Source organism: Nelumbo lutea, chromosome 1 (genome assembly GCF_056320005.1).
Source record: "Nelumbo lutea isolate HS-2025 chromosome 1, American lotus-T2T, whole genome shotgun sequence".
NCBI lineage: Eukaryota > Viridiplantae > Streptophyta > Magnoliopsida > Proteales > Nelumbonaceae > Nelumbo > Nelumbo lutea.
The window spans coordinates 10,971,272-10,997,634 of NC_142684.1; the positions used below are offsets into that span (position 1 = coordinate 10,971,272).

Consider the following 26,363-nt stretch of genomic DNA (forward strand, 5'->3'; position numbering starts at 1 on the left):
ACCATGTCTTGTTTCCTCTTACCTAAGGTAATTTACAACCAATTAGGGAAGCTCCAAAGGAATTTTTGGTGGGGACATAATGAAAGGAAAAATAAAAAAGTTCACTGGATCCAGTAGGATCAACTGGCTTGGAACAAATCAGATGGAGGAATGGGATTTAGGGATCCACACTCCTTCAACTTAGTTCTCCTAGCAAAACTAGCTTGGGGATTAGCTATGGATGAGGATAGTTTGTGGGCTCAAGTTATTAGAGGCAGATATTTGAGGAATAAAAATTTCCTTAGGGACACCCTTCGGAAGAATGGGTTTTAGGGGTGGAAAAGCTTGTTAGCTGGTAGAGACTTAGTAAAAGCCGGAGTATGTTGGCTAGTGAAGAAGGACCATAATATTTCCATCTGGGACGATTGTTGGTTACCCTATATGGAGGGGTGTAAGGTAGTGGGGCCAAGGCCAGGTCCAGGTTACCCCTGCTAGGGGAGTGAACTGATAAATTAGGAGGATAGATCTTGGAAAGAAAGTGTGGTCAGAGATTTGTTGGGTGATTTTATTGCCTCCCCTGTCCTAAGAATTAATCTGGCCTCAAAAGAGTGGGAAGATGTCCTATTGTGGATGCCTGATAAAAAAAAAAAAAAGAGATTTAGTGTAAGATTTGCCTACTTTGTGGCTAAACAACAAATTGCTAATGTTTTAACCCTCTCCCCCACCCAAATCCAGCTGAATCCCCATCTATGGAACAAAATTTGGGGCCTCCCAGTGGAACCCAAAGTTAAGAATTTCCTTTGGAGGTGTTGTAAAAATGCAATTGCAGTTCAATCCAACTTGTTCATGAGAAAACTTGCGAACACAAACCTTTGCAGGTTGTGTGGAAAACAACTAGAAACTATCTTTCATGCTCTTTGTTAGTGTGAAACCCCTAGAAAAGTTTAGTTTCTGAGTTGTTTTGGGGTTAACATGGAGAGGTACCCAACAAACCTGGCCTTTTGACACTTGGCTCTTTGAATGGTTGGAAATCTATGCACAGTCAAAAGAAAGCAAACTGTGGCTTTTCCAAACTACTGCCTATCTACTTTGGAATATCTGGAATGTGAACAGGCAATTGCAGCTCATGACAGAGACTTTGAAACCCTTCTCAAGAGGTACAAGTGCACCTGAAGCTCGACAGGAGTTTTTCCCTTTTTGGCAACCACCAGAAAAACATAGTGTTTAAAGTTAATACAAACGGTGGCTTTAAAGATGGCAAAGGTGGTTTTGGTGTAATAATCAGAGATAGTTCTAGTCTTAGCATTGCATCTTGTTTTTGATCAATTTTTGTTTCCTTAGCTCTCCAAGTAGAAACTTTTGCTATTAAATAGGGTGTTGTCCTAGCCAAGCTTGTTGGGATTGAAAGGTGTGCTATTGAGACAAACTGCGAGACACTTGTTTGTGCTCTCAAGGAGAAGACTAAATATTTTTCAACTGATATTTCTCTTTTGGTAAAAGACATCATTGTTGCTATAGCAGGCCTAGATTTTTTCTTTAATTTCATTAACAGAAATTGCAACAGTGTAGCTCATAAGCTGGCCCACGGGGGTTTTGTGGATAGGGGTCTCTTTCTTTTTGATTGCCTAGATTGGATTATTAATCTAGAATAGACAAACCCATCTAGCAAGCTCCATGATATTGAATTGGTTTTACTATTAATGCATTTTCTTTTACAAAAAATAATGTATTTTTAAGTAATTGTCTCAAAGTGTATAAAATTCGAGAATTCTCTATCCCCGACAAGAGGAGGTACCCCTGCCCCAAACCCATCCTGCCATTAGAGATAGAGTAAGGGATTTTGGCTACGGGGCGGGGATCGGGAGAGGGTGCCCTACACCATTGCCATCCCTATGACCCAGCATTCCTTCCAAACATGGAAGTGTTAGATAAAACTGCATAACTAGTGAGCCTCAATGATAAAATCAGTGGACTTCATGTACATCCCCACTATATCCCCACACCTTAATCCTAATGTGTAATATATAATACCAAAACAAAACTTGGGGACTATATGAGGCGGCGACAATAGTTTTCCTTTCTCTTGCTTTCTGGCTTTCTCAACCGACATCTCTTCTTTCTTACATGAGGTTTGCATATTAGGGAAAATCTCATATAAACATTTGCCCTAATATGCAAATCGTCCGAACAGTTTGACCCGGATGGTTGAGCCACTGACCCAGAAACTGATAGCTAGAACGGTTCCATTTTTGGGTCGGTTTTAAAAACCTTGCTTTTACCCATGCATGTCCCTTTTTACATGACCAAATAAATATCCCAAGCAAATTTGCGATACCCTTGCGTTGTGTTATTGTATAGGTTTCCTTACCTTTCCCTTCTTTTTCCTTCAAACCAAACAGAAGCATGTAATCTCCATCATCTCTGAAGTACAACACTTTATTCAATCCATGAAATCTAAACTCATATCTTTGCTCATTAAAGTATTATGAATCCTTTACTTAATCAATCTGTCAAGCTCAGTTGAAAGAAACAAATTTAATCATCGATAAATTGGGAGAAACACACCATGAGATTCTCATTTTAGGTTTGGCCAATAGATCTCTTCTATGGTTCTATAAAAGAATGCAAAACAAAGAGTTTGTATGCTATTTATTTTGATTGAATACAAAAAAATCATGTTTTATAAATTTATTTTTGTGTTTTCTTACATGGGAGCTCAGTTTGGAAACAATACGGATACAAATATGTACAGTACATAATATAAAAAGCAAGGTTTTGTACTCTACAAATTTGTATTTGTACTCCTTTCAAACTAAGACTTAGTTTTCAAACTCAAAAGTTGCATCAACAAACCCAAAGACTTTAGGCTCAGTTTGGAGAAAATATAAATGTAAATGCAAATATATACAGTACAAATGCATACAAAATAATACAAAACATAAGGTTTTGCACTCTACATATTTGCATTTATACTCCTTCCAAACTGAGGCTTAGTTTTGAGATTAAAGCATTGCTTGTATTTCTCGAAGTCTCCCGTACTTGCAATTTTGTCATCATGACAATTAAGTGGATCTCCTACATTTTGCAGCTTTCTTGTTCTCTTCGGTTTTGTAATTTTGAGCTTAAAGCATCATTTTTCGTGACATAGTTTTCTTTACTTTGGGCTTCCTCCTTGATTGGCTGTGAATAATATTTTTCTAAAAAATGGACCTTTTTGTAGTGGCATGACTTTCCTTGGGAGTTTAAATTCAAATGTGAAGAAGAGAGCTGAGAGATTGTTACTCTTTCTTTTCCCTTCAAAGTAGAATTGGAGTGAATTTGCAATTATTGTTGATAATAATTTTCATGTGTGTTGATGAGACTTAAAAAACAGAGTCATCCTCAAAGTCAAATTCCCTAAGCACCTTACTCATATAGCCTAAGGTTGGATTTACAACCTTAGCCTACTTTCTAATCCTATCTAAATTGGATATTGGTCTTTTACTTACTCCATTATGTGTGAGATATAGGCTCACTCTATTGGGCTTATGGATGCCCATATTAACTTTTAGGGCCCATTTGCAAGAAAGAATGTGGCACCTAAAATTTGTTAGTAGTAGGGGTGGATCTGAAGCAAGCTATTCATGAGCCATGTTAATTTTTACGGCCTCACTCAAACTTCAAGTTTGAGTTTATATAGGCTTGATTCAATATCAAAATCAAGTTCAACTAAATTTAAAAATAAAATAGGGAAAATCTATAATGTGGGAAAAACCTAGTATGAAGAGTTTTGACCAATCAAAACCCACCCATGAATTTTGATAAATAACACCTGATTAACTACCACGTTTATGATTCTAGTTGACTAGTTAGAAGTTTTTCATATATCATATCTTTACCATATAATAATCTAACTCTTAAAAATATGAGCTTTTAAATTGAGCCAAATTTGAGTCAATATTTTTAACTAAAATTGAGCTTGAGCCTAAAATTGAACCTTATGCTTTTATATCGAGACGAACTCAAAATGGTTTAGTTCGACTCTACTCATATCCACTCCTATCCCAAAAGGCTATATTTGGTTTGAAGGAAATGGTAGGGAAAGGTAGGGAAAGATAGGGAAATTCATTCAAGGTTTTCCTACTTTTCCTTTCTCTACTTTTTTCTTCAAATCAAACACAGTGAAAATGTATCCCCAATTTAAAGTTAAAAGACACAAAATTTATAGTGTTATACAAGTATGACACTTCTAAGTCACGGTAAACTTGTCCTTTTAATATTAAATATAACTTGAGTTTATGAAATAAGATCATTTTAACAAAAAAAGCAAAAACAAAAAAAAAGGGCCAACCCGAAGTCTTCGGGTTGGGTTATGTTTGCATTCAACCCGACCGGACCCCGGTCCGGCTTACACCCCTGAGCAGAACCCGCGACCTTAAAACCTAAACTCGTCCCTCTCTCTCCGTGGTGCGGAAACGAACCAACGAGCTCCGAGAGGAAGTAAGGAACCATGCTGAACTCCTCTTTTCGGACAGTTCGGAGGCTCTGCTCTTTTCGCACTCTTCTCGTTCACTCTCGTCGTCTTCCTCTCTCAGACGAAACCCTCTCCGAGTCCTCTCTTCTGTCTAGAGTTCCTCCTCTGCGCTGCTCCCCTACTTCAACTACCATTGCTTGTTCGTTCTGTTCTACTTCTATTACTACTAACTTCATCAATGACAACAATGGGCATGTACCTCCTCCAGTCTCGGATGAGAAGAAATTGGAAGAATTTCGATTCACAGATCCGTATTCGGCTATAGAGCTCGTTCTCGACTCTGTAGTGAAGATATTCACAGTGACGAGCAGCCCCAACTATTTCCTTCCATGGCAGAATAAGTCACAGCGAGAAACAATGGGTTCCGGTAATTCTTGAGACTACCATTAATCACATTTTAGTTATTTCATTGGAGAATTATTCGGTAGGCCTGGTTTTACTACTATAAGTATTGTGGTGACTAATTTATTTGAAACAACTGGTTGAATATCTTTTCAAGCTGAGCCATAAGTGTTGTAGACATAATAGAGGCGATCTAATAGACCAAAAGAAGTGCTTATCTAAATTTGAGAAATTTACTTTGCACCTTGCCGGTCTAACCTTGGTATTTCTTTAATATGTAATGTAGGATTTGTTATCTCTGGGAGAAGGATCCTAACAAATGCTCATGTAGTAGCTGATCATACATTTGTACTTGTGAGAAAGCATGGTTCCCCGACGAAGTATAGAGCAGAAGTTCAAGCGGTTGGACATGAATGTGATTTGGCTATTCTTGTTGTTCAAAGTGAAGAGTTTTGGGAGGGAATGAATTGTTTGGAGCTTGGAGATATTCCATTTTTACAGGAAGCTGTGGCTGTTGTTGGATACCCACAAGGTTTGGTTTTCAATTTATCTGACTGAGAGAATACGAATTCATTAATGGCCTGTTTGAAGTCCATCTGTAATGGAATTATATCGTTGTTGTTTATGTTTTTCTTTTTTTTTTTGATAAATTCGTTGTTGTTTATGTTTTAGAATATAAGTTCAGCATCTATAATTGATCCATTCCCATTTTTTAAATGAAATACGAATGAGGTCATTTCTTGATTTCAGGAAATAAATTCATTTGCATTTTCTTCTTTCTCAACTGTAATGAGTCCATTTCAAGTGATGATTGATGAAGGTGTGAGTTCAATGCTATGTAAAACCAAAATGTAACAATTCCATTTCCATTTTTTGGACTTATTAGAAAATTGTATTGAAATAAGATTATTTCTTCAACTAATTGTAGGAAGATGAATCCTACTAACATGATTTTGGTTTAGAAACTCATATAGACCTGGAAAAAGTAATAAGAATTAAAATAACCATACAAACCCATGTGTCTGTATTTTGAGATAGGCAGATAGATGGATAGTTCTCTAAGATCAAGTCAAACTCAAGTAATTTGGGCATTCTTTTTCATAGAAAATTAAATCACGAACAGAACAGGTGGACTATCTTCCGGGGAAGTACCTAGGCCTTCCCTTAGGTGCTAATTGTTCTTCTTCTGCTATATGGGATCCAGTCATTGAGAGAGTAGAAAAAAAATTGGCTTCCTGGAAGGCGAAATATTTGTCTATGGGAGGGAGAGTGACCCTTATCAAAAGTACACTTTCCAACCTCCCTACCTACTTCATGTCCCTGTTTCCTATGCCATCTAAAATAGCAAAGAAACTTGAGAAGTTGCAGAGAAATTTTCTCTGGAGAGGTTGAAAGAAGAGAAGACAATGCATCTTGTGAATTGGGACCAAGTATGTCTACCTAAGGCAGAGGGAGGTTTGGGCCTAAGAAGGTTGAAGGTGGTAAATCCGGCTCTGTTGAGTAAATGGTGTCGGAGGTTTGCTTCAGAAAGATCCTCTTGGTGGAGGTCCTTAATTGCCTCAAAATTTGGGGTGGATTGGGGAAATTGGAAGTCTCGGGATCCATTCCCAACATGGGGTTGTTCAGTTTGGAAAGGGATTCTTAAATGTCTTCATGTGAAGTATGAAGGTGTGAGTTTTAAGGTGGGAAATGGGGGCAGGCTGAAATTTTGGAAAGATCCCTGGTGTTTGGACAGACCTTTAGCTGAGGCTTTTCCCCTTCTTTACCAATGTGCAGTTAACCAAGAAATATCAGTGGCAGAATCCTATGTGGTATCTAACAACACTGGCATGGAATTCTCAATTTAGAAGAGATTTGTTCGATTGGGAAATTGATGGAGTGCTGCATCTATTGCAGATATTACAGGAGCAGTCAATAGACATTTTTGGTGAAGATGAATGGAGTTGGTCCTGGAGTAGGGATGGCTGTTTCTCAGTTAAATCCCTTACTACTAAACTTAGCAGAACAGGGGTTACCAGCTTTCCCTGTCAGCAAGTGTGGAAGTCTTGTGCTCCCTCGAAGTCTAACTTCCTTGTGTGGACAATGGTGCTGAACAAATGTCTCTCAAGACTCAACCTGGATAGAAGGGGTATTCAGCTCCCTTCTCTGGTGTGTGGTTTGTGTGGTCTATTGCGTGAGTCCACAGACCATCTGTGCATTCATTGTCCTATCTCTTCTAGAGTTTGGTATCATTTTATAGGAGCTGTTGGTCTTTGTTGGGTCATGCCAAATTCAGTAAAAGAGCTGCTGCTCTGCCGGAATTCTCAAGGTCTGAAGAAAAAAGGAAAATTAATTTGGAGAACCATTCCTGTGGCTGTGATGTGGGTAATCTGGTCAGAAAGGAACAGAAGAATCTTTAGCAACAAATCAAAGAGCACTGAGGAGATTGTGCAGCAGGCGGTCAGCAAGCTGATTTCTTGGGTGTCTGTAGCCCCTGATTTAAAAAATTTGAATGTTCCCGAGTTGTTTAGATCTGAATCCATTTGGGATCTGTAACCTGTCCTGTGTTCTGAGTAGCTACTTGTGGTTAGCTCTCCTGTTGTAATGAGTCTTTTCTGAATTAATAAATTTCTTACTTTACCTTTCAAAAAAAAAAATACTTCTTTTTTGTTAGGAATGTTCTTATGCATTATGGATGCTTGATATGTTGGTACTCCATGTGTGATTGATTATCATGTGCTAAGAAGGGTATATTGGAATAGATGCTAATGTGAGAGGTTCTATGTTGGAGAGTTTAATGGTTGGGAAGGATTTATTAGCAATTTAATTTTCATTATTTATATAAAAAACACATCAAAAGCATTCTTTTACTTTCTTTTCTTCTCTTAACCTTCATGAAATAAAAATAAAAAAAAGGACAAATTGGAAGTTGGAATTGTTTCTTTTCGTTGCTGCTTCCCAAGGAAATATTTAAATGGTAGAACATTTGATCTAGAACTTTGTGGTGGAGAAAGTTGTATTTTCCATTTGTTGTTCCATTGTACACTTTTAGACTGGAAACCTCTGCAATATACCTCATACATCTCAACCATATAGGTATAAAATTCCTCGGTTCTAATGACTATTTTCATGTGCATAATTGTGGCATATGATCCTTGGCAATTCCCTTATTCTTCAAAAGATTAAGAAAAAGAAAAAAATGTGCAACATTCTTGGAAATAAATATTAGGAAAGAATGGGCAGTGTTATGCGTTACATGTTCTCCTATAAAATGGATGCAAGGTGAACACATTCTCCATTAAAATAGATAATAGATGCTTTATATGACATAACTTTTCTCCATGGTTACAGGTGGAGACAATATCTCTATTACTAAAGGTGTTGTCTCTAGAGTTGAACCAACTCAATATGTCCATGGTGCAACCCACCTCATGGCTATACAAATTGATGCAGCCATTAATCCAGGGAACAGTGGAGGCCCTGCAATCATGGGTGACAAAGTTGCTGGTGTAGCTTTTCAAAACCTTTCAGGTGCAGAGAATATTGGGTAAGTTCTAGATTAAACTTGAGGTTTCCTCTCTTCTTATGATTTTTTGGAATTTTATTAATAATCAAAAGTACAGGCATTACAAGCACCCCCAAAGAGATGGTACAAGGTGCTACCTCTCACAAATTATAGAGCATAATACGAAAGAGAAACAATTACAATTGAGCCCAATACAAGTGATCTCTATTTAACCCTTGCTTAGCCAATGCATCCTCCATTCTCATTTCTTGATCTCCTATCCCAACTTATTCTCAAACATATTTCTAATAAGCCATTTAAATTTCTTGATCTCCTCCCTAAAGTTTTAGGTTATAGACTCTAGTTCCTTTAGCCAACCAACCACCAATTTTGAATCTCCTTCAATCTCCACATTTACCAAGTTTAAATCACTTTCAATCTGTATCCCTTTTAAGTAAGCAGTTCCTCCCTTATGAAATCCCCCACTCCCATTGGACCCAAAATAAAGCAATGACAAATCCTTCTCTATTTCTTTGTATCCCTCCTATACCTGAAGGGCCTAGGTTGCCTTGACTACTCCCATCAATGTTCAATTTCACAAAGTCTTCCACTAGAGGTTTCCAAACTACAATAACTCTTTCCTTTCTTGATGAACTTTTGGCCACCATCCCCCAATTTCTCCAAATATCATCAAAAGAAACATGCAAAAAAGAGTCCAAAGTTCTTATCCAGTGTATTACTCTCACCATTACACAGTCTCTTACTGCTTCCTTCTCTCCTTCTCTGAAAAGATTCTAGCATTCCTTTCTTCCCATAGGGTCCAAATTATAGATGCTCTTACACTTCTTCACATGATCCTGCCTCTTTTCTTAGGCCAAACAAAAGTAGAAGGGTCAAAAAGCTTATCTACTTCTGTTGGCAAATTCCACTTGCGCCCAAACAAAGAGAAAATCCATTCCCAAATATCTGCAGCAAAAGGACAGGATATTATCTAGTGGTAACAACTCTTTCCATTGGACCTACAAAGAATGCACTAATTTGGGGATAAGCACAAAGAGGGTCTTCTTTTTTGTAACAAGTCCAAAATATAAACCTTCCCATGAAACACCTCTCAACAAAAAGCTCCTATCTTGGGTTGACGCCAAACTTCTGTAACAGGGAAAGGCTGGGGGGGGTGGGGGGGAGAAGATGAATAGAAACTAGAGAGACTTAAAGAAAAGGAGGCACAAGAAAAGCTATTTTGTGGTGCCATGTAGAAATAGTTAGGCGTTTATGCTAGGTGACCATCACCCTCCATGGCCACCTGTCACTTAGGTGCCCACCTAGGCATCACCTTTACAACTATGTATCAACAAAAGAACCATTTTCTTCAAATTAATTTAGTAACAGAATATTTCCCTAAAGAAGGGGTTATCGCTTGGTGTAATGGTAAAACCTTGGGCAGTTGGGCTGGCAAGCATGAGAATGTTAGTTCGAGTCTGAGAGCAGCCACTTTGTGCCAAAAAAAGGCCGAAGTTTAGGACTGTATCCAGTCTACTCCACCCAAGACCAAAGATAGCTGGGGCTAACATTGGGTAATAGTCTTTTTTCCGATCCCCAAAGCCCATGTTGTCCCCAACCCTGATGAAGGTAGAATGTGATCCTAGGTATTCATTACAACCAGCGGGAGACTTTACCAACATGTTAGCTGGCACCATCAAATGAAGTCAAGATCATGATGGAATTCTTATTTGTGGTTTTTGAATTCTCCTTATGAAGAGAGAATTGATTTGCCAATGAGGTCTTTTTCTATCCCTGAGCTCTGCCTGAGTGGAGAGCAAGGTTAATTGGATTTGTTCTGTTTGCCCTCTCTTTGCTTTCTCCTCTTCTGATTTTCTTTTCTTTGTCTTCATACCTTTCTTCTTGTTCTTTAATGAGCTCTTTGTTACCAATGAAAAAGAAAAAAAAAAAAAACTCTTACTCCAAACTTCAAAGACAACAAAAAGGAGATATAACACCTTACAATGAGAAAGATAAAGCAATTTAAGTATAATTATGGTAGCAACAAAAACAATACAAGTATTTTGACCAGATGAGCAATCTTAAAGAGGCATCCAACAGGTACATAGACCAAAAAAAAAAAAAAAATTGCTCCTAGTTGAGTGCTTTCCCAATGGTCTGGACCCCATACCCACTCTCCAATTTGCTCCTTAGCCTTCTTGTCCACCAATGAGTTGGTTTATCTTGGAACAAATTTGAATGATCTATTTTGTTCTGAATTTTCATGCTTTAAATTTTCTAATGTGATGTTTTCATACAAGTGTTATATAGAGAACTCCATATCCATCCAATGACAATCTGTGAGTTTCCTTCCAACTCAACTATCTCAAGTCCCAGAGGAATGACACATTTAAGATGGACTAGACCCTACATGATAGTCTTAAGGCGTAGCACAACTTGTTTGAGGATTTTGGATGAGATTATTCTGGATCTCCATGTTCTAGCTTCTTTTAATATGATTTCCATCACCTTCTTTTATTTTCTCACCTTGGTTAAGTGGTCACCATCACAATCATGGATTGAAATTTCAATATTGATGAACATTTTGTTATACAAAATTATGGAAGCTAATTTCATTAAGATATAGAAAATGTAGAGAAATTGGTGGAAGATTACTGAAAAAAATGGATGGTGACCTAAAGGGGTTAGAACAAACATAATTTGCGCATTGCTGATAAAAAAATATAATTTGCACATCTAAGAACAAAAAAAATCTGTAGTAAATGATTGTGCATATCAAATAAAAGAAGATACGGGGACTCAAATAGGTTTACCAATTACAAACATTTATGATAGTGTTAACAAAATAGCAGAGAGTTTCAACAATATTCTGAAAGTTTGAACATTAAACATATAATTTAGAAACAGAATTTGAAATATTGCTGATATATTCACAATATAGCAGTGATTTGAGGGAAAAAGAAGCCTGGGAGCTTTCATATCAATGCCTAACAAAATAGGGAGATTTTGGTGAAACTTCACCGAATTTTGCTATTGCAAACCATGGCCATAATAATAAACAAGTTGGCTTTGCCTCAAAAGGGTTTGGTGTCATCTCTGCTTTACATGGGTTGGGAAAGCTTACCATTGCTATGGATGGGTAAGCACTTGGGAGAAATGAAAAGTATCAAATGGTTTTAGGCAATTTTTTTATCAATAACTTCAGATTTCATTAAACCAGAAAATAGAATACAAAGAGGGAGAGACAAAATCTCTTAACTCTCCCCAAATTTAATGAAAAAAAGTTACAATTGAGCCCAGAACAACTGATATCTTCCCACCCCTTGTTTTGCCAGGACAATAGTAAAATTATTAGCCGTTCTTTTGACCCAAGTAATTCTCACATCCATGCCTCGTGTCAACAATTTAAGTTTCTTCCTTTCATTGCTATAGCTCCATAATCTGGCTTCTTTTTGTAGCCAACACACCACCAGTTTTGAATCCGCTTCTATAATCAACTTATTGATGTTCATCTCCTTTGCTCTTTGCACTTCTTCCTTCAAAACCAGCATCTCAGCCCTCAAAGAATCCCCAACACCTATTGGCCCTGAAATGGAGCAATTATGCTGCCCACCTCGTTACTGAAAACTCCACCAATACCTGAGGGACCTGAGTTGCCTACACTACTCCCAAGTCCCATCAAAGTTCAACTTAGTGAAGCCGTTGGTTGGTGGGGACCAACCAGGATTAATAACAAGCTTATTTCTATCTGAACAAGCCTCCTCCTTCCACTTTCTCATAATGTCACCTGCTGAAAAAGCGTCAAATAACTGAGGATTTTGCTCATTGAACTGCCTTGACAATGATAGTCTCTACAATGGCCTCATTGCTTCTGTCCTTTTCTAAAAATATCCTTGCATTCCTTTCCTCCCAAATGGTCCAAACTAAAGCAGCTCTTACACATCTCCACAACAATTTTCCTCTTGTCTTTGGCAAACTAAAAAAAGTAGATGCAAACGAACTTTGCACATTTGGTGAAAAGTTCCACCTACACCCAAATAAAGAAAAAACAATCCCAAATGGAAGATACAAAGGTGCTCGGTCTTAATAAGTGATAGCAAGACTCTCCACTGGATTTACAGAGAACAGACCAGTGTGGGGATAAGCACCAACTGGATCTTTTCAGGCAAAATTGATACATGAAAAACAAGAAATTCATCGATTCTTTAGTCCTGGGGTTTCCATACATGAAAAGGGAAGAAAACCTGGGCTCTATCACTGAAATCATTATCTGGCAGTGGATGCAGCTTTTTTTTTTTTTTTTTTTTTTTTTTTTCAGTATTGGGTGTAGAGGGTGGTATACTGTGAAGAACTGCAGGCTAAGTCCTCGTCTGATCTGTTTAGTTGTTACCTCTATATATGTAATGCATCCATAAGATGGGATCAAATTTGGACCGAGTCTTTATTTTTATCTATTATATTCCATACCTTACATGCTTCAATATTGTAAATAAATGCATACTTGATACAAAGATGGAACTGGTATAGATAAATATGAAATCATCTAATATGAATGTTATTATTGTTATTGTTATTGATGGAGTGTAAAATAAACAAATATGAATGAAACATAACTTCACTTCAAATGTACAATGCTTAAATGCCTATAAATTCTAGTTATAGGCTTTGGTATTGATCCATTGCTCATGTAAATATGCAGAAGTAATGCTTGTCAATAATCTGAAAGAGAAAAAGTATGTGCAACTGTAATAATGACTTTATAACTTCATTTATTTCTTTTCTTATATTTATTTATTTTATTCAGGTATATAATTCCAGTCCCTGTAATAAAGCATTTTATAAGTGGTGTAGAGGAAAGTGGAAAATACATTGGATTTTGCTCTCTAGGTTTGTCGTGCCAGCCTACAGAAAGCATGCAACTGAGAGAGCATTTCCATATGCGCCCTGATATGACGGGGGTACTTGTCTGCAAGATTAATCCTCTTTCAGATGCCAATCGGGTGCTAAAGAAAGACGATATCATCCTTGCATTTGATGATGTGCCTATAGCAAATGATGGAACGGGTAGATATATTGTCTATTCTTGTTGTTGGTTCCAATTTTCAGCTCACCCTTATTCACTTATTTTGGTTCTCATGTTGCAAGTTAATTATGATTTATCATTCCTTTTTTTTTTTTTTCCATTTTTCTTCTTCCTGGTTGAGCAAGAAGCCAAAAAACTATTGAAGAAAAATCCAATTTATTGTCCTGACCAGAAATACCATTTACAAAGGCATACTAGGACATGCAGCACAGGTTATGCATTTGGACCAACCAATCAATGAGACCCATGAAAATATCTAGTTTAAAAATTAACCTTAACCAGCAATTCTTAGCATTGCTTTCTTATGATACTTACCAACCTTATTATTTGGACGGCAAGGAAAATGATGCTTCATTCTATGATTTTTGTATTTGTTTGGCATTCTAAACTAGAGTCCGTAATTGAAATTTGTTGTTGCAAATTTCTGTTTTTGTGACCATTGTCCTGACATTCCAACCATAAACATAGCTGTTCTATATAGATAATGGGCTTCATGTTTATCCTACAAAAGTAGCTATTAGAAGTTATGTGCAAATGATACTAATGTATCATACATTATACTGTGGTTTCACTTCTACTTCTACTAATTGAATCCCTCATGACCTGGATAATATGTAATTCTATGTTACATTGCAAGTTTTTACCACTCTTTATTGGATCCATCATAACCAAGGATGTAGCATTATTTATTGATGCATCTTTTATGTTGTGGTTTTCAACTGTTAATTTTACCTAGTTGTGTGATTTCTGCAGTTCCTTTTCGGAACAGGGAGCGGATAACGTTTGATCATTTGGTCTCAATGAAGAAACCCAGTGAAACAGCTAAAGTTACGGTGTTGAGAAATGGTGTAGAGTATGAATTCAACATTACCCTCCAACCTGTGAGCATTTGTTCTCCATGACTTTTATCTTATCTTATGATGAAGTACCTGATCCCCGTTACAAATTGAATAATCTTGTTTGTATAACTAATGAATAACACATAAGTTGTAGATATGCTAATCTGCCATGTTTTGAGAGGAAATTTGATGTTATTAATAAGGAAAGTTGCTATTTTTCCAATTAATATGCATGCTGAATTGTATATAAAAACTACAGAATTAGGAAAAACTTAGTTTTGTATTTTATGAAATTTTTACCGTCTAGGTGCCTTAACAACTATGTGTTTGTGTCAAGCAAGTCAACATGTGATGCCATAAATTAAGTAATAAAACAAAATAGTTTCCTTTTCTCAAAAAAAATTAAGTAATAAAAATAAAGAATATAGAAAGTTTCATAATAATCGTAGAAAAATTGGGGATCTTCTTGTATCTATTCATGAATAGTTTCCTTTTCTCTGTTGTAGTTTGTGTGTTCGCTCTTTGGAGAGGCTGCTGCTCGCGCCTCTAACGGGATTTTCTTGTATCTATTCATTATTTTAATGGAATTGATGTTCTTTATAAAAAATAAATAAATAATCATAGAAAAATTGGGCATGTCTCTAATATTGTATATTAATCATTTTAAACAAAACCACTCTTGATAAATGAGAACTATTTTTGTTAATGATGGAAATAGATAAGAGATTTAGTGTCTAACCCATCACCCATTGATTGGGTCAAATGGTGTAGTCACCTTTTTCTGTTTAAGTAACACGAATGCTTGACGATTTGCAGTTGCAGCCATTAGTTCCAGTTCATCAGTTTGATAAGCTGCCTAGTTATTTCATTTTTGCGGGTCTGGTTTTTGTTCCATTGACCCAGCCATACCTTCATGAATATGGGGAAGACTGGTATAACACTTCCCCCCGTCGATTGTGTGAACGTGCATTGAGGAAATTGCCTAAGAAGGCTGGTGAACAACTTGTCATTCTTTCTCAGGTATTTTCTTAGTCATGTTTTGTCCTCCTTTCCTTCTTCCTTGCTTAATAGTTGGCATGAGTTTGCCATGTTCTCTTGCTGCTAAGTAGGGCATGTTGAAAATAAAGTAACAGTTACTGATTAATAGCCAGAAGTAATAACATAACATTCATCTTCCATCATATATATTTGCTATTTCTTCAAAAGGAGCTGCCATAAACATCATATTGGCCATCTGAAACTGAATGACACAAAGATGATTCATAATTATGTTATTCTTTTGGTGATGATTGTTCATATTCTGAGTTTCAGGTGTTGATGGATGATGTCAATACGGGGTATGAGCGTCTTGCAGAAATGCAGGTACTGCTATCTTTATGCTTTTATATCCTATTTTTGAAAGGCTAGTCTGTAATCTTTGATAGTTATCAGGACAAGTAATGCGCTTGCAGAAAGAATGTACAAAATGTCAGCTGGTCAGCTGATTGTACCATCTGATTGTCCACATTTCTTTGGATGGTGAAAAATGGTAAGGAAAGTGAACTGTCTAGAAGGAAAACCACTTCACTGGGTGTGTATAATATTTTAGTCTAATTTGATTTCTGATGTGGGTGATTCAGGGAGAACCCATTAAACAATATTGATCTAGTCAAGAATTTTGACCAATTTATTGCCGGGTTACTAAATGTAATTCTGTTGAGTTGGCCATGTTAATTCTTCTGCCTCAATGCCAAACTCTATCTAACTTGATTCGGCTAAACTTTAACACAACTATTTGAAGTTGGTTACCGAAGTCCAGGTCTAGTTTTCTCAACCTTTTCTAAGGTCATACTTTCTGTTAAATTATGTCCTTCAATCTTTAGCGTAGAACATAAAAGAACCCATACATGGTCAATCCCATGCACTCTCTCTCTCTCTCTCTCTCTCTCTCTCACCATAACCCATATTCTCTCTATACTCCTTCATTCTGTTGGATACTTGCAGGAAACCAACCATTAGTGGTGCAGTCACTGATTTTTTATTCTAGCAAACTAATTCCAAGTATTTTTTTTTACCAATAACAGGAATATTTTATTAAAGATAAATGCAGATACAAAAACTAAAAGGGGAGAGATAAACTCTCTTATCTCTCCCCATAATAATTATTCAAGATTACAACAATCCCTTCCCACCCCTTTGTTTAGGAAGTGTATCAGCAAAGGAATTAGTGCTTCTTTTCACCCACTACACTCCTAGATCCATACCCTGGGTCAGCCACTTAAAAACTTCCTTCTTTCATTAATATTTCTCCAAAACCCATTTTCCTCCTTTTATAGCCAGCCTATCACCAGCTTTGAGTCACCTTCAATGATTAACTTCCTGATATTTATCTTCTTTGCCCTTTGCACATCTTCAATTACTACCAAAATCTTAGATCTAAGTGAATACACCCGAACCAATAGAGCCTAAAAATGAGCCTAAAAACTCCTCCAGTGCTTGAAGGTCCCTGGTTTCCTTCAGTACTCTTATCAAAATTCAATTTAGTGAATTCATTAGTTAGTGCAGACCAAATGGAGCTGATCATAGTTTTAATAGGGACTGAATTGGCCACTTCCTCCAAATTTCTAAGCAAAGAATCTGCAGATATCCATTGTGTGAAATACTAGGGACTAATTCCAAGTATGTTAATCAAGACATTGTTATTCATGATCTGACAAAATGAACATGCCTTGTGTAGGTAAAGAATGTAAATGGTGTTGAAGTTGAGAATCTGAAACATCTATGCGGACTTGTAGAGGATTGTAGTGAAGAGACCTTAAGATTTGATTTAGATGATGATAGGGTAATTGTTTTGAACTATCAATCGGCAAAGGTCGCCACATCTCGGATCTTGAAGCGCCACAGAATACCTTCTGCCATGTCAAATGACCTGATCAAGGAACAAAAAGAACAATCACAAACGGAGTTGGCCAGCTTGAGATGATGCACTTGTTTTATTTTTTTATTTTTAATTTTTGTACTCCCTTCTCTGAGATTTTTTTATGGCTGGTAAGTTATCCAGTTGGCAAATTTACTTTAGTGCATTCTTTGTAATATACTGTTCACAATCATCGCAGTAGTCCGTTCTTTGTGATGGCTTCTGAATTATTTTTCGATTTTCATCTTTTTGCTTTGAAAAAAAAAAAGCTGTCTTACCAAATCAAGCCCTGTTCTCCATATATAGTTCTTTTAAAATGTGGCTTCTCACTATGACAAGAAGTTGATTTTGCTTACAAGTTTTTGTAATCTCTCTTACCAAATCTAGTCAGATTGTTTTTGTAAGTTTTCCTATACACCAAAAGATCTTCCATGTATATTTAGTTTGGAGCCCGAAGAGACTATGCTCCCCCGTCTGTTATCATTCGTGATGTTTTTCTTGGTCCTAGAAGACCTTGCAATGTGTTAAAAATAATTATTTTTAAGCTATCTGTTATATTAATTAGATGAACAATAATATAGATGACTATTACTAAGTGGGAAAAATTCCAGTGTAAGGTTGATTGTGGTTATAGGGTTGACATGGACTGCAGGATGGAACACAGCTAATTCACTTCTCCTATCTAGTGCGCAGTCTGGATTGACTACAAAATCCCTCCAGGCAGAAATGTATATAGGATCATGTAGTGGTGTTACTGAAACCCCCTGTTAAGTGTTGAAAATGCCTTTCAGGTGGAAGCAAAATTTTGTGAACTGAAGAAGCCAGGATCAAAATTTCAAAACTCTCTGTGCCATGTGAATATTGGGCGCCCCAAACGCCGACCCAAGTTTCTGAGGGCCTGTCAAGGAGAGCCCAGGTTCAAAATTTCAATGTGATATGCTTTGGATAGGGCATATTGTATCTATCATTGGTCCATTGACATTGACATGCCTTTTTTTAGGACTTTTCCAAAAAGTCCCATCAGGAAAATATGAAAGCTCAGTTATCAGTTTGGAAGGAATACAGTGTAAAACTTTACATTTTGTATTATTTTGTACGTATTTGTACTGTACATATTTGGATTAGCACTTCTTCCAAACTGAATCGAAGTAAAAATAAATAAATAAAAACTGATGATTCAGCTGGCCGAGCTACCTCCGTCCTGTGTAGCTCCTGTTTTCTACCAAAAAAAAATTGATGATTCAGCTAAGCTGGTTTGGCTACTTTGAAACTCTGTATAAGCTATTAAAAAAGGCTGAAGCTGACTGCTCTTCGAAGGAGTGACTGGACCAATTTGGCATTTCCTGATTTTTCATCAAACATAACTTAAAGGCTGTCCTTGTGGTCCCCACCTTGGGAAGCCAGAAGCCGCTGTCCATCAGCCCTCCCAAACCGGACACTAATGATGCGAAAAACATGAGCAAACTGAGCCTTGGCCTAAACCAAATCTGCCTCCATGGGGATCGTCTCTGCTTCAATGCAATCTTCATTCTTGGTGACATATTAGTGGTCTGGTCGGTGGATGGTGGATCCCATAAGATTGAAAGCTCACATGTGCTGCCAGCACCTAATAACATACTGGTAATGCTACCCTGCTTGTTTTAAATTCAAAAGCGGTGCCTACAAGTGGAAAAAAGTTTAGAAGTCAATGGAATAGATATCTCATTATTCTTGTGCCTTAAAATCTTCCACAGCAGCTGTACGAACGCTTGCTAGGGACCTTTGAGTTTGAAATGCTTCTTTTTGGCGTCCGAGATAGAATGAGCATCGGAGAGTGAGAGTTACTTGCTGACTGCAGTTCCAAATGTGTCAGGAGAAAGTTCCGCAATCCACAGTTTGTAGGAGGATTCACCGAGAGAACCTCTTATTTTGGTTTCTCCCAAAGAAAAGTACTTCATTATGGAAATATTACCATTTTACATATGCTAAATAAATTCATGTTACTCTTAAGTTGTGAAATGAGGAACCAGTAGGAAAAAGTAGAAACTTTGCGAAAGATAGGGTGCTATTTTTTCTCAAAGTTCTGATGTTTACCCCAATTTTATTACAACCGATAAATATTTTTCTTATTTTATTAATTTACCATATTTGTAATACATTATTATGAATATGTAATACATATTTGTCGTTAAGAATAAGATTAAGAACGAAATCCGGTTCAGATGACCAAATGAAGGTGCTTTGAATTGAACAAGCAAACTTGACGAAACTAAGTGCTACCTTGTTTGCATTTCTCTTAGCTACATGTGCTACTAGCAAAGGGAGTAAACTTTTGCAATCATCAATTAGTGGGGCGATGCATCATATTTTGAGCATATTATATCAATATTTTAAACCTTGCTTACTGCTCAAAAATACAAAACTAAATAAATAAATAACTCAGAAAATTCCAATACTGATTACTTTGTCCTGCATCAACACAATGTCTATAAACGTTCACAAGCCAAGTATGTCTGATTTCATCTTATTCCAACTCTTTGTCAATGGGTACATTGTAAAAACTTGCAAAAACATCTAATCAGCATTAAGAGGAGCAAGCTGATTCTAACTTTGTCTTTCTTGATTCATACGAGTTCCTGATAGCATCCCAAAAGGCCGGTATAGCAACATCATTGGGTACTTCCTTGAATGAAGGAAGGTAGTTTATATCCACGATAACATGGTCTCTGCTGCCTTCTTGAATCTGTAGTTCCCACACAATTGAGAAGACAACAACAATCATTAATTCTCAACGAGGAAATCCAAGGTTCGCTCTAACTAGACCTCATAGGCAATCTATCAAATAGCACACTAGACACGCTAGTAATTGTGAGGGATGGTTTGCCATCAAATGAGACATCACATAATTCAAATGGGTTGAAAGATGTTCATGAGTGTTAGGTCTCACACAGGACCAACCACTCACTCAGTGACTCCAACCAACTGTTATGTCCACTAAATATACTGATATTGCTATTACCAGGACATCATAAGGTTCTGAGAATTGAGGCGCTTATGTATATATCACTAGAAGTAATGTCTGCTTTCTCCTAATTAGGATTCACAGATTCCCATGAAGCCCAAGTCTTCAAGCAACTAATACTAAACAACAGTATAGTAAATAAAGTTTAGTAAAGATCATTTAGGGAAACTTAATGGGCCATACCACAACATCAAACCCAAAGATGGTGAGATCTAGAGTTCTCTTGAGCCAATTTGCAGCATCTTTCACTAATTCTAAATCAAGAGGACTGTCATCCTTGGACTGAATTGTTTCCCCAGAAAGATCCTTTTTAGCAGTGGGTAGAGATTTCAAACTGCAGAGGGATAAATGAAAAGCAATAAGAAATAATAAAAAACATTAAGGGTACTTGAAATTCAAAGCCTGGGAAAGCAGCCAAAAGATGAAGGCAGAAAAACGAGATTGCATACCTGTCAAAGACAATAGGTTTGAGTCCATTCTTCTCAGATGATGACAACAGTACATCAGAATTTGGTGTTGATATCTTTACAGCATGGAAAACTTTGTTGCCCAATACATAAAATTTGAACAGCACAGATGAATGATCCACATATTCCTGCAGTTCCAACAATTTCATCCCAAGACCCAAATGCACAAGCAGATGATTTTTTCCCACTTGTAAAATAATTACAAGAATAGATAGCAGCCACCAAGTATGGTAGAGATGCCTAGATGGTGTAGGATATGTCATCTCCTATGCTGAAAATTGACATGACTGGGTGAACATCACAATTTGATCTTGAACCCTTTTGGATGTCATGCAAAAATGTGGTACATAGTCCAGAGAAATTTTTTTTTTCTTCAGATAAGACTATTCATTTATTCAATAGGCTTACTGCTGGTCATGGAGCACCCATATGCAGACATCTTCTTGAGGTCTAACCCAATGGTTATCCTTGTTTTTGCTGGATGCAAGGTTCTAAATATCGACACGGGCCAATACACCGGTAGGGAATATTGGCCCTGTGTCGGTACATTTTTTTAAGATTTATTTATTTTTTTGAAACCGGTTCAGAGGGGCCGGTTTAAGGCCCGGCTACCCTCTGAACCGGTGGCTGACCCGATACAACCCCTGGAGGGGCGTATCGGTAAGCCACTGGCACGATACGTATCAGCTAATATGGACCGGTACGTATCGATACTTTGAACCTTGGCTGGATGAACTGTCATTAATGTAAATTCAGAACAGAAGAAAGCATTTCAAAGGCAAAATGAAGATGTTTGACGGAAGGACTGTATACCCAGCAGATATTTTCTATAGCCTAGTCTTTTGGTATCTCTTCAGTCATTTAGCTTCATGAGAACATACAAGTTTGTATCAATACACCAGCCAGGATTAATAGCATGATACCCACAAAAACAACAACAATTTTTTGTGTTTCTTAGAAAGCATCATGATGTAATCATATCATAAAATCAAAATTAGATTTGTTGTTTAAATTATAATATTTCTTAACCCTCATAAAATCTGTACATCAAAATCTGACAATGGACGTTAGTAATAAAACTATTGCTTCAGTGAGTCCTCATAGAACGATAACGCTAAGATATGCTTGAATAAAGAAAACTCGTCTTAAAACTTCAGAGATAATTCTTTTCTGGATTTGTTTCATGGATCATGCAAATTAACATGCACTAAGATGTTTCAGAAAGAAAAAGCCCTTACATGCTAGTCCTAACTGAAAGGACTAGGAAGTAGTTGTAGAAGATAAAAGATTCAGTCGAGTATATATTCATTCCATTGAACAAAGGATCCTAAATTCAGTTTACACCTCCAATTGATATTGAGCAGTTCAAGGATCCAAAAAAGAACTGTAAGGACAATTCATGAACAGTTTGTGCGTTGCCACCCAGGAATGTAACCTTCCCCAAATGCTCTTTAAGACTCTCCTCTGATCTTGACTGATTTTCATAGTCTCATGTTTCTTTCCGACCAGATTGACCACACCACCACCGCTGGCAACACCTTCCATACAATCTTACCTCTTCTCGAAAGACCCCTTAGACCCCAGCCCCGTAACAGGTCCAATACATTCCTGAACTCCAAAGGCCTCTAACATTTTCATCCAAATTACCCAACTAAATCTGCAGTGCAGGAAGAGATGCTCCAACTTTTCAGAGTTGTTGCCACATAGGACAGATCTGCTTGGTTCTACTACCCAAGCTCTCTTTGTTAAATTGTCAGCTGTTAAGCACTTTCCTAAGGCTGTCACCCATAGACAAAAGGAAACTTTTAGAGGAGCCACTGTCCTCCAAACAAGATCTTTGGGAAAATTATCTTCCTCCTCCCTGCAAAGGCTGCTGTAAAAAGATTTGACTGAGAACTTACCTGATTTCTCCTTTGCTCAAATCCTCCTGTCCCCCCTTGTTCTGTCCACCTTATCGTGCTCAGATCTGCATCAACTCCTCCCATTGCTCCACTTCCCAATCATTCAGGTTCCTTCTAAAACTGGGACACCACACACCTGCCCCTCCAACCTGAGAAAAAACCTCCAACACCAAACACTCCTTGTTGATGGCAATATCAAAGAGGGTTGGGAATCTATCCTTAAGTGATCCCTGCACCAGACCTCCTTCCAGAATGACTCTAGAACCATCTCTACTTCCATTCTTAAACCTTGTCTGAAATCCTTCTCTGGCTTATGAATACCCTTCCAGACCGCACATCCATAAGATAAATTTGATTCCCCTGGGTCCCAACTTGAGTTCCTTCTAAAACTGGGACACCACACACCTGCCCCTCCAACCTGAGAAAAAACCTCCAACACCAAACACTCCTTGTTGATGGCAATATCAAAGAGGGTTGGGAATCTATCCTTAAGTGATCCCCGCACCAGACCTCCTTCCAGAATGACTCTAGAACCATCTCTACTTCCATTCTTAAACCTTGTCTGAAATCCTTCTCTGGCTTATGAATACCCTTCCAGACCGCACATCCATAAGATAAATTTGATTCCCCTGGGTCCCAACTTGAGTTCCTTGAGCCATACTTAGCCTCTATTATTTTTTTCCATTGACTTGTGGTCTGTTCATTCCACCTCCAATACCATTTCCCAAGACAAGCAGATTAAACTTTCTCACATTCCTTAAATCCAAGCCTCCCACCTTTCTAGGTTTATAAGCTTTGCTCTAATTGACTAAATGGAATTTAAACTCATCCTTCCATCCCTGCCAAAGCAAATCTCTCATTGTCTTTTTTTTTTTTATCAATAACAAATTCATTAATTCAACATGAAAATAATTACAGAGAGGAAGACAAATACTCTTATCCTCCAAATACAACTTGAGTCCTCAAGAAGAAAAAAAGGGAAAAGAAGAAACAATAAAATTACAATTTAGCCCAAAACACCGAATCCCTTTCTACCCCTTGTTTAGTTAATCCATCAGCTAAAGAATTAGCTGATCTTTTAACCCAACTCATCTTCACTTCCATCTCCTGCACCAGCCACTTAAATTTTCTCCTCTCATTGCTGTAATTCCATAAGCCACTATTATCTTTATTCAGCCACCCTATCACCACCTCTGAGTCCCCTTCAATCATGAGTTTTCTGATATTCATCTCTTTAGCTTTCTGGACTCCTTCCATAACTGCAGAGATCTCAGCTCTAAGGGAGTCACCCACTCCAAATGGGCCTGAGAACAATGCAGAAATGACCCCATTCTCATCCCTAAAGACACCCCCAATCCCTGACTGTCCAGGATTCCCCCTACTACTCCCATCAAAGTTTAGTTTTAAGAATCCAGCAGGTGGGGGAGTGGGGGTGGGGGGTCCAAGGCACACTTACTGATTTGGTCTGTGTACAGTTTTGCGATTTCACCCCACTTCCTCAACACGTCATCCACTATGTAATCTATGAATAGATCTAAGGATTTCAGCCACTGTACAACCCTTATAGCCCTCGGTTCTTCAGCCCCTCTCTCAACTTCTGAGAAGATCCTGGAATTTCTTTCTTCCCATAATGACTAGCATACTGCAGCCCTCAGTCCTCACCACATAGTCTTTCCTCTTTTCATACACCACCTAAAAAAAGAGGGGGAGAAAAGACTTTGTATGTCTGATGGAGGGTTCCAACTACACCCAAAGAGGGAAAAGGCCCACTCCCAATGACTTTGCAAATTGGAAAGACACCAGTAAGTGGAAACCAATCTCCCCCTCCGCTTTGCAAAGAACACACCAATGAGGTGACAAGCAAGTATTGAGTCTCTTCTTTTGGAACAAATCACCAGTGTTGATTCTTTCCAGATAGGCTTCCCAACAAAAACTACCAACCTTGGGAGGAATTTGTTTGCACCAAACCTCATTAATAGGGAAAAGGGGGGTAACAGGACTGGTGGATTGGCTTAAGACTTTAAAGAAGGAAGCACAAGAAAAAGAGCTAGTGGGGGTAGGGGTCCAAATTCTAGAGTCCACCTTAGTGGGGTCTAAAAAGACATTATCAAGAAGTTCAAGGAGGCTCAAAATACTGTCAAGGTTTGAGTCCCTCACAACCCTTCTCAAACCCAAGTTCCACCCAGGCGCAGAACTGGAAGAGGAAGGGGTGATGAAAGAAGATATTGGCTCATTTTTTAAATCAAAAAGAGCATACAAAGAAGGAAACTGGTCTTTTAGGGGTGCAATCCCCACCCAAGTTTGTTCCCAAAATTTTATGGAGTTACCTGAATTGAAATCATACCTGATAAGAGGGAAGAAAACTGGTAGCAGATCATGAATGGCTTTCCAAGGAGAAGTGCTTGTGGTCCTAACTCTGATTCCAACATCCCATCCATTTTGCTCCTGCCCATGTATGCTTGCCACTATTCTAGCCCAAAGCTTCTCCTGCTCCAATGGAAATCTCCACCACCACTTCCCCAAAAGAGCCATATTCCTTTTTCTAATGTTCCCAAGCCCCAAATCACACCACAGTTTTTGCTCCTGGTCACCACCTCCTAGCTAACTCTACGATCCCTCTTCTCCTCTCCCAGCTCCCAAAGGAAATCTCTCATCGTCCTTTCCAACCTGTTAGAAACCTTCATTGGGATTTTGAATACTGATAGGAAATGAATGGGTAAATTTGTTAGCGTGGCCTTAATCAGTGTAGTCCTTCCACCAAGAGAGAGGTAATTCTTTTTCCAAGAGACAAGTTTCTTTTCAAATCTTTCCACCACCGGGTTTCAGAAGCTCTCTCTCTTAGGGTTGTCACCTAATGGCAACCCTAGATAATTCAAAGGCCATCCCGAGACTTCACACCCTAGCACTTCTGCACTCCCTAATCTCTCTCTCCTCCATATTCATACCCACTACATAGCTTTTCCCAAAGTTCACCTTCAAGTTTGACATTTGCTCAAAGAGTTGTATCACTAGTTTCATGTTCCTGATGAAACTCACATTACCTCCTTCATAGAACAAAATCATATCATCAACAAACTATAAGTGAGTGAGGGGTGTTTCCTCCCTTCCAACTCTCCAACCTCTGATAAATCCCCTGGAGTCTGCTTTATGAATCAAATTCCCCAAAACATCAACAATTAGTATGAACAAGAAAGGAGATAGAGGGTTTCCTTGTCTTATACCTCTAATGGCTGGAAAGAAATCTACCACTATCCCATTCACTGGCACTGAATAATGACAATTCCGAACACAACCCATGATCCATTTGCACCATCTAGCTCCAAACCCAAATTTAGTCATAACTCTCCTAAAGAATTCCCAACCCACTAAGTCATAAGCCTTTTCAAGGTCCAACTTACAAACTACTCCCTTCTTTTTCTTATTGTCTTCTCCAACTTCTTAGCTGCACTAGCTGGAATAAAGGAGAGAGACAACAAGTAGGTAGGAAGAGAAGACAAAACACTTTTTAAATGCTTAAGTTTCCCTCCCTTTGATAGATACCTCAATTTCCAAGAGGCAAGTTTCCTTTCCATTCTTTCCATCACCGGGTCCCAAATCTTCTTAGAAATACGCTTTTCCCCAAGCGGCATCCCCAAGTACTTTGATGGCACTTTTCCAACCTTGCATCCTACAATATATGCCGATACTTCCAAATTTGGACCACTCCCCACTATCATTAGCTCACTTTTATGCATACTGAATTTCAGGCTAGAGACCACTTCAAACCAAATCAAAATCATTCTGATTTTTTCCACTTGATTTTCTGCCGCATTGACAAAGAAGAGAGTATCATCAGCATACTGTAGCAGTGCTACCTCC

General features: G+C 37.9%; 2 protein-coding genes across 9 annotated transcripts in view; one reads left to right on the forward strand and one right to left on the reverse strand.

The window, feature by feature from the left end:
* Nucleotides 1–4,422: 4,422 nt before the first annotated feature.
* On the forward strand, nt 4,423–17,422 carry DEG10 (DegP protease 10). 2 transcript variants are annotated; one of them, XM_088966117.1, is made up of 9 exons: nt 4,424–4,859; nt 5,121–5,366; nt 8,165–8,360; nt 13,123–13,382; nt 14,155–14,282; nt 15,057–15,260; nt 15,552–15,602; nt 15,692–15,768; nt 16,957–17,166. In XM_088966117.1, the coding sequence occupies exons 1-8, from the start codon at nt 4,469–4,471 to the stop codon at nt 15,722–15,724; spliced, it is 1,509 nt and encodes a 502-aa protein (XP_088822243.1). In that variant the 5' UTR covers nt 4,424–4,468; the 3' UTR covers nt 15,725–15,768; nt 16,957–17,166. The 2 variants fall into 2 exon arrangements, with proteins under 2 accessions (XP_088822242.1, XP_088822243.1); XM_088966116.1 differs by lacking the exon at nt 15,692–15,768 and having other exon boundaries at nt 4,423–4,859; nt 16,957–17,422.
* A 2,120-nt stretch (nt 17,423–19,542) lies between these two features.
* ITPK4 (inositol 1,3,4-trisphosphate 5/6-kinase 4) overlaps nt 19,543–26,363 on the reverse strand; it is a 75,798-nt gene continuing 68,977 nt past the window's right edge. For all 7 annotated transcript variants that reach the window (XM_088964057.1, XM_088964061.1, XM_088964059.1 and 4 more), the window contains 3 exons: nt 20,587–20,732; nt 20,321–20,471; nt 19,543–19,858 (listed from right to left, as the gene is read on the reverse strand). In XM_088964057.1, the coding sequence (XP_088820183.1) occupies nt 19,700–19,858; nt 20,321–20,471; nt 20,587–20,732 (456 nt within the window). In that variant the 3' untranslated portion in view covers nt 19,543–19,699. The remainder of the gene's footprint in view (nt 19,859–20,320; nt 20,472–20,586; nt 20,733–26,363) is intronic.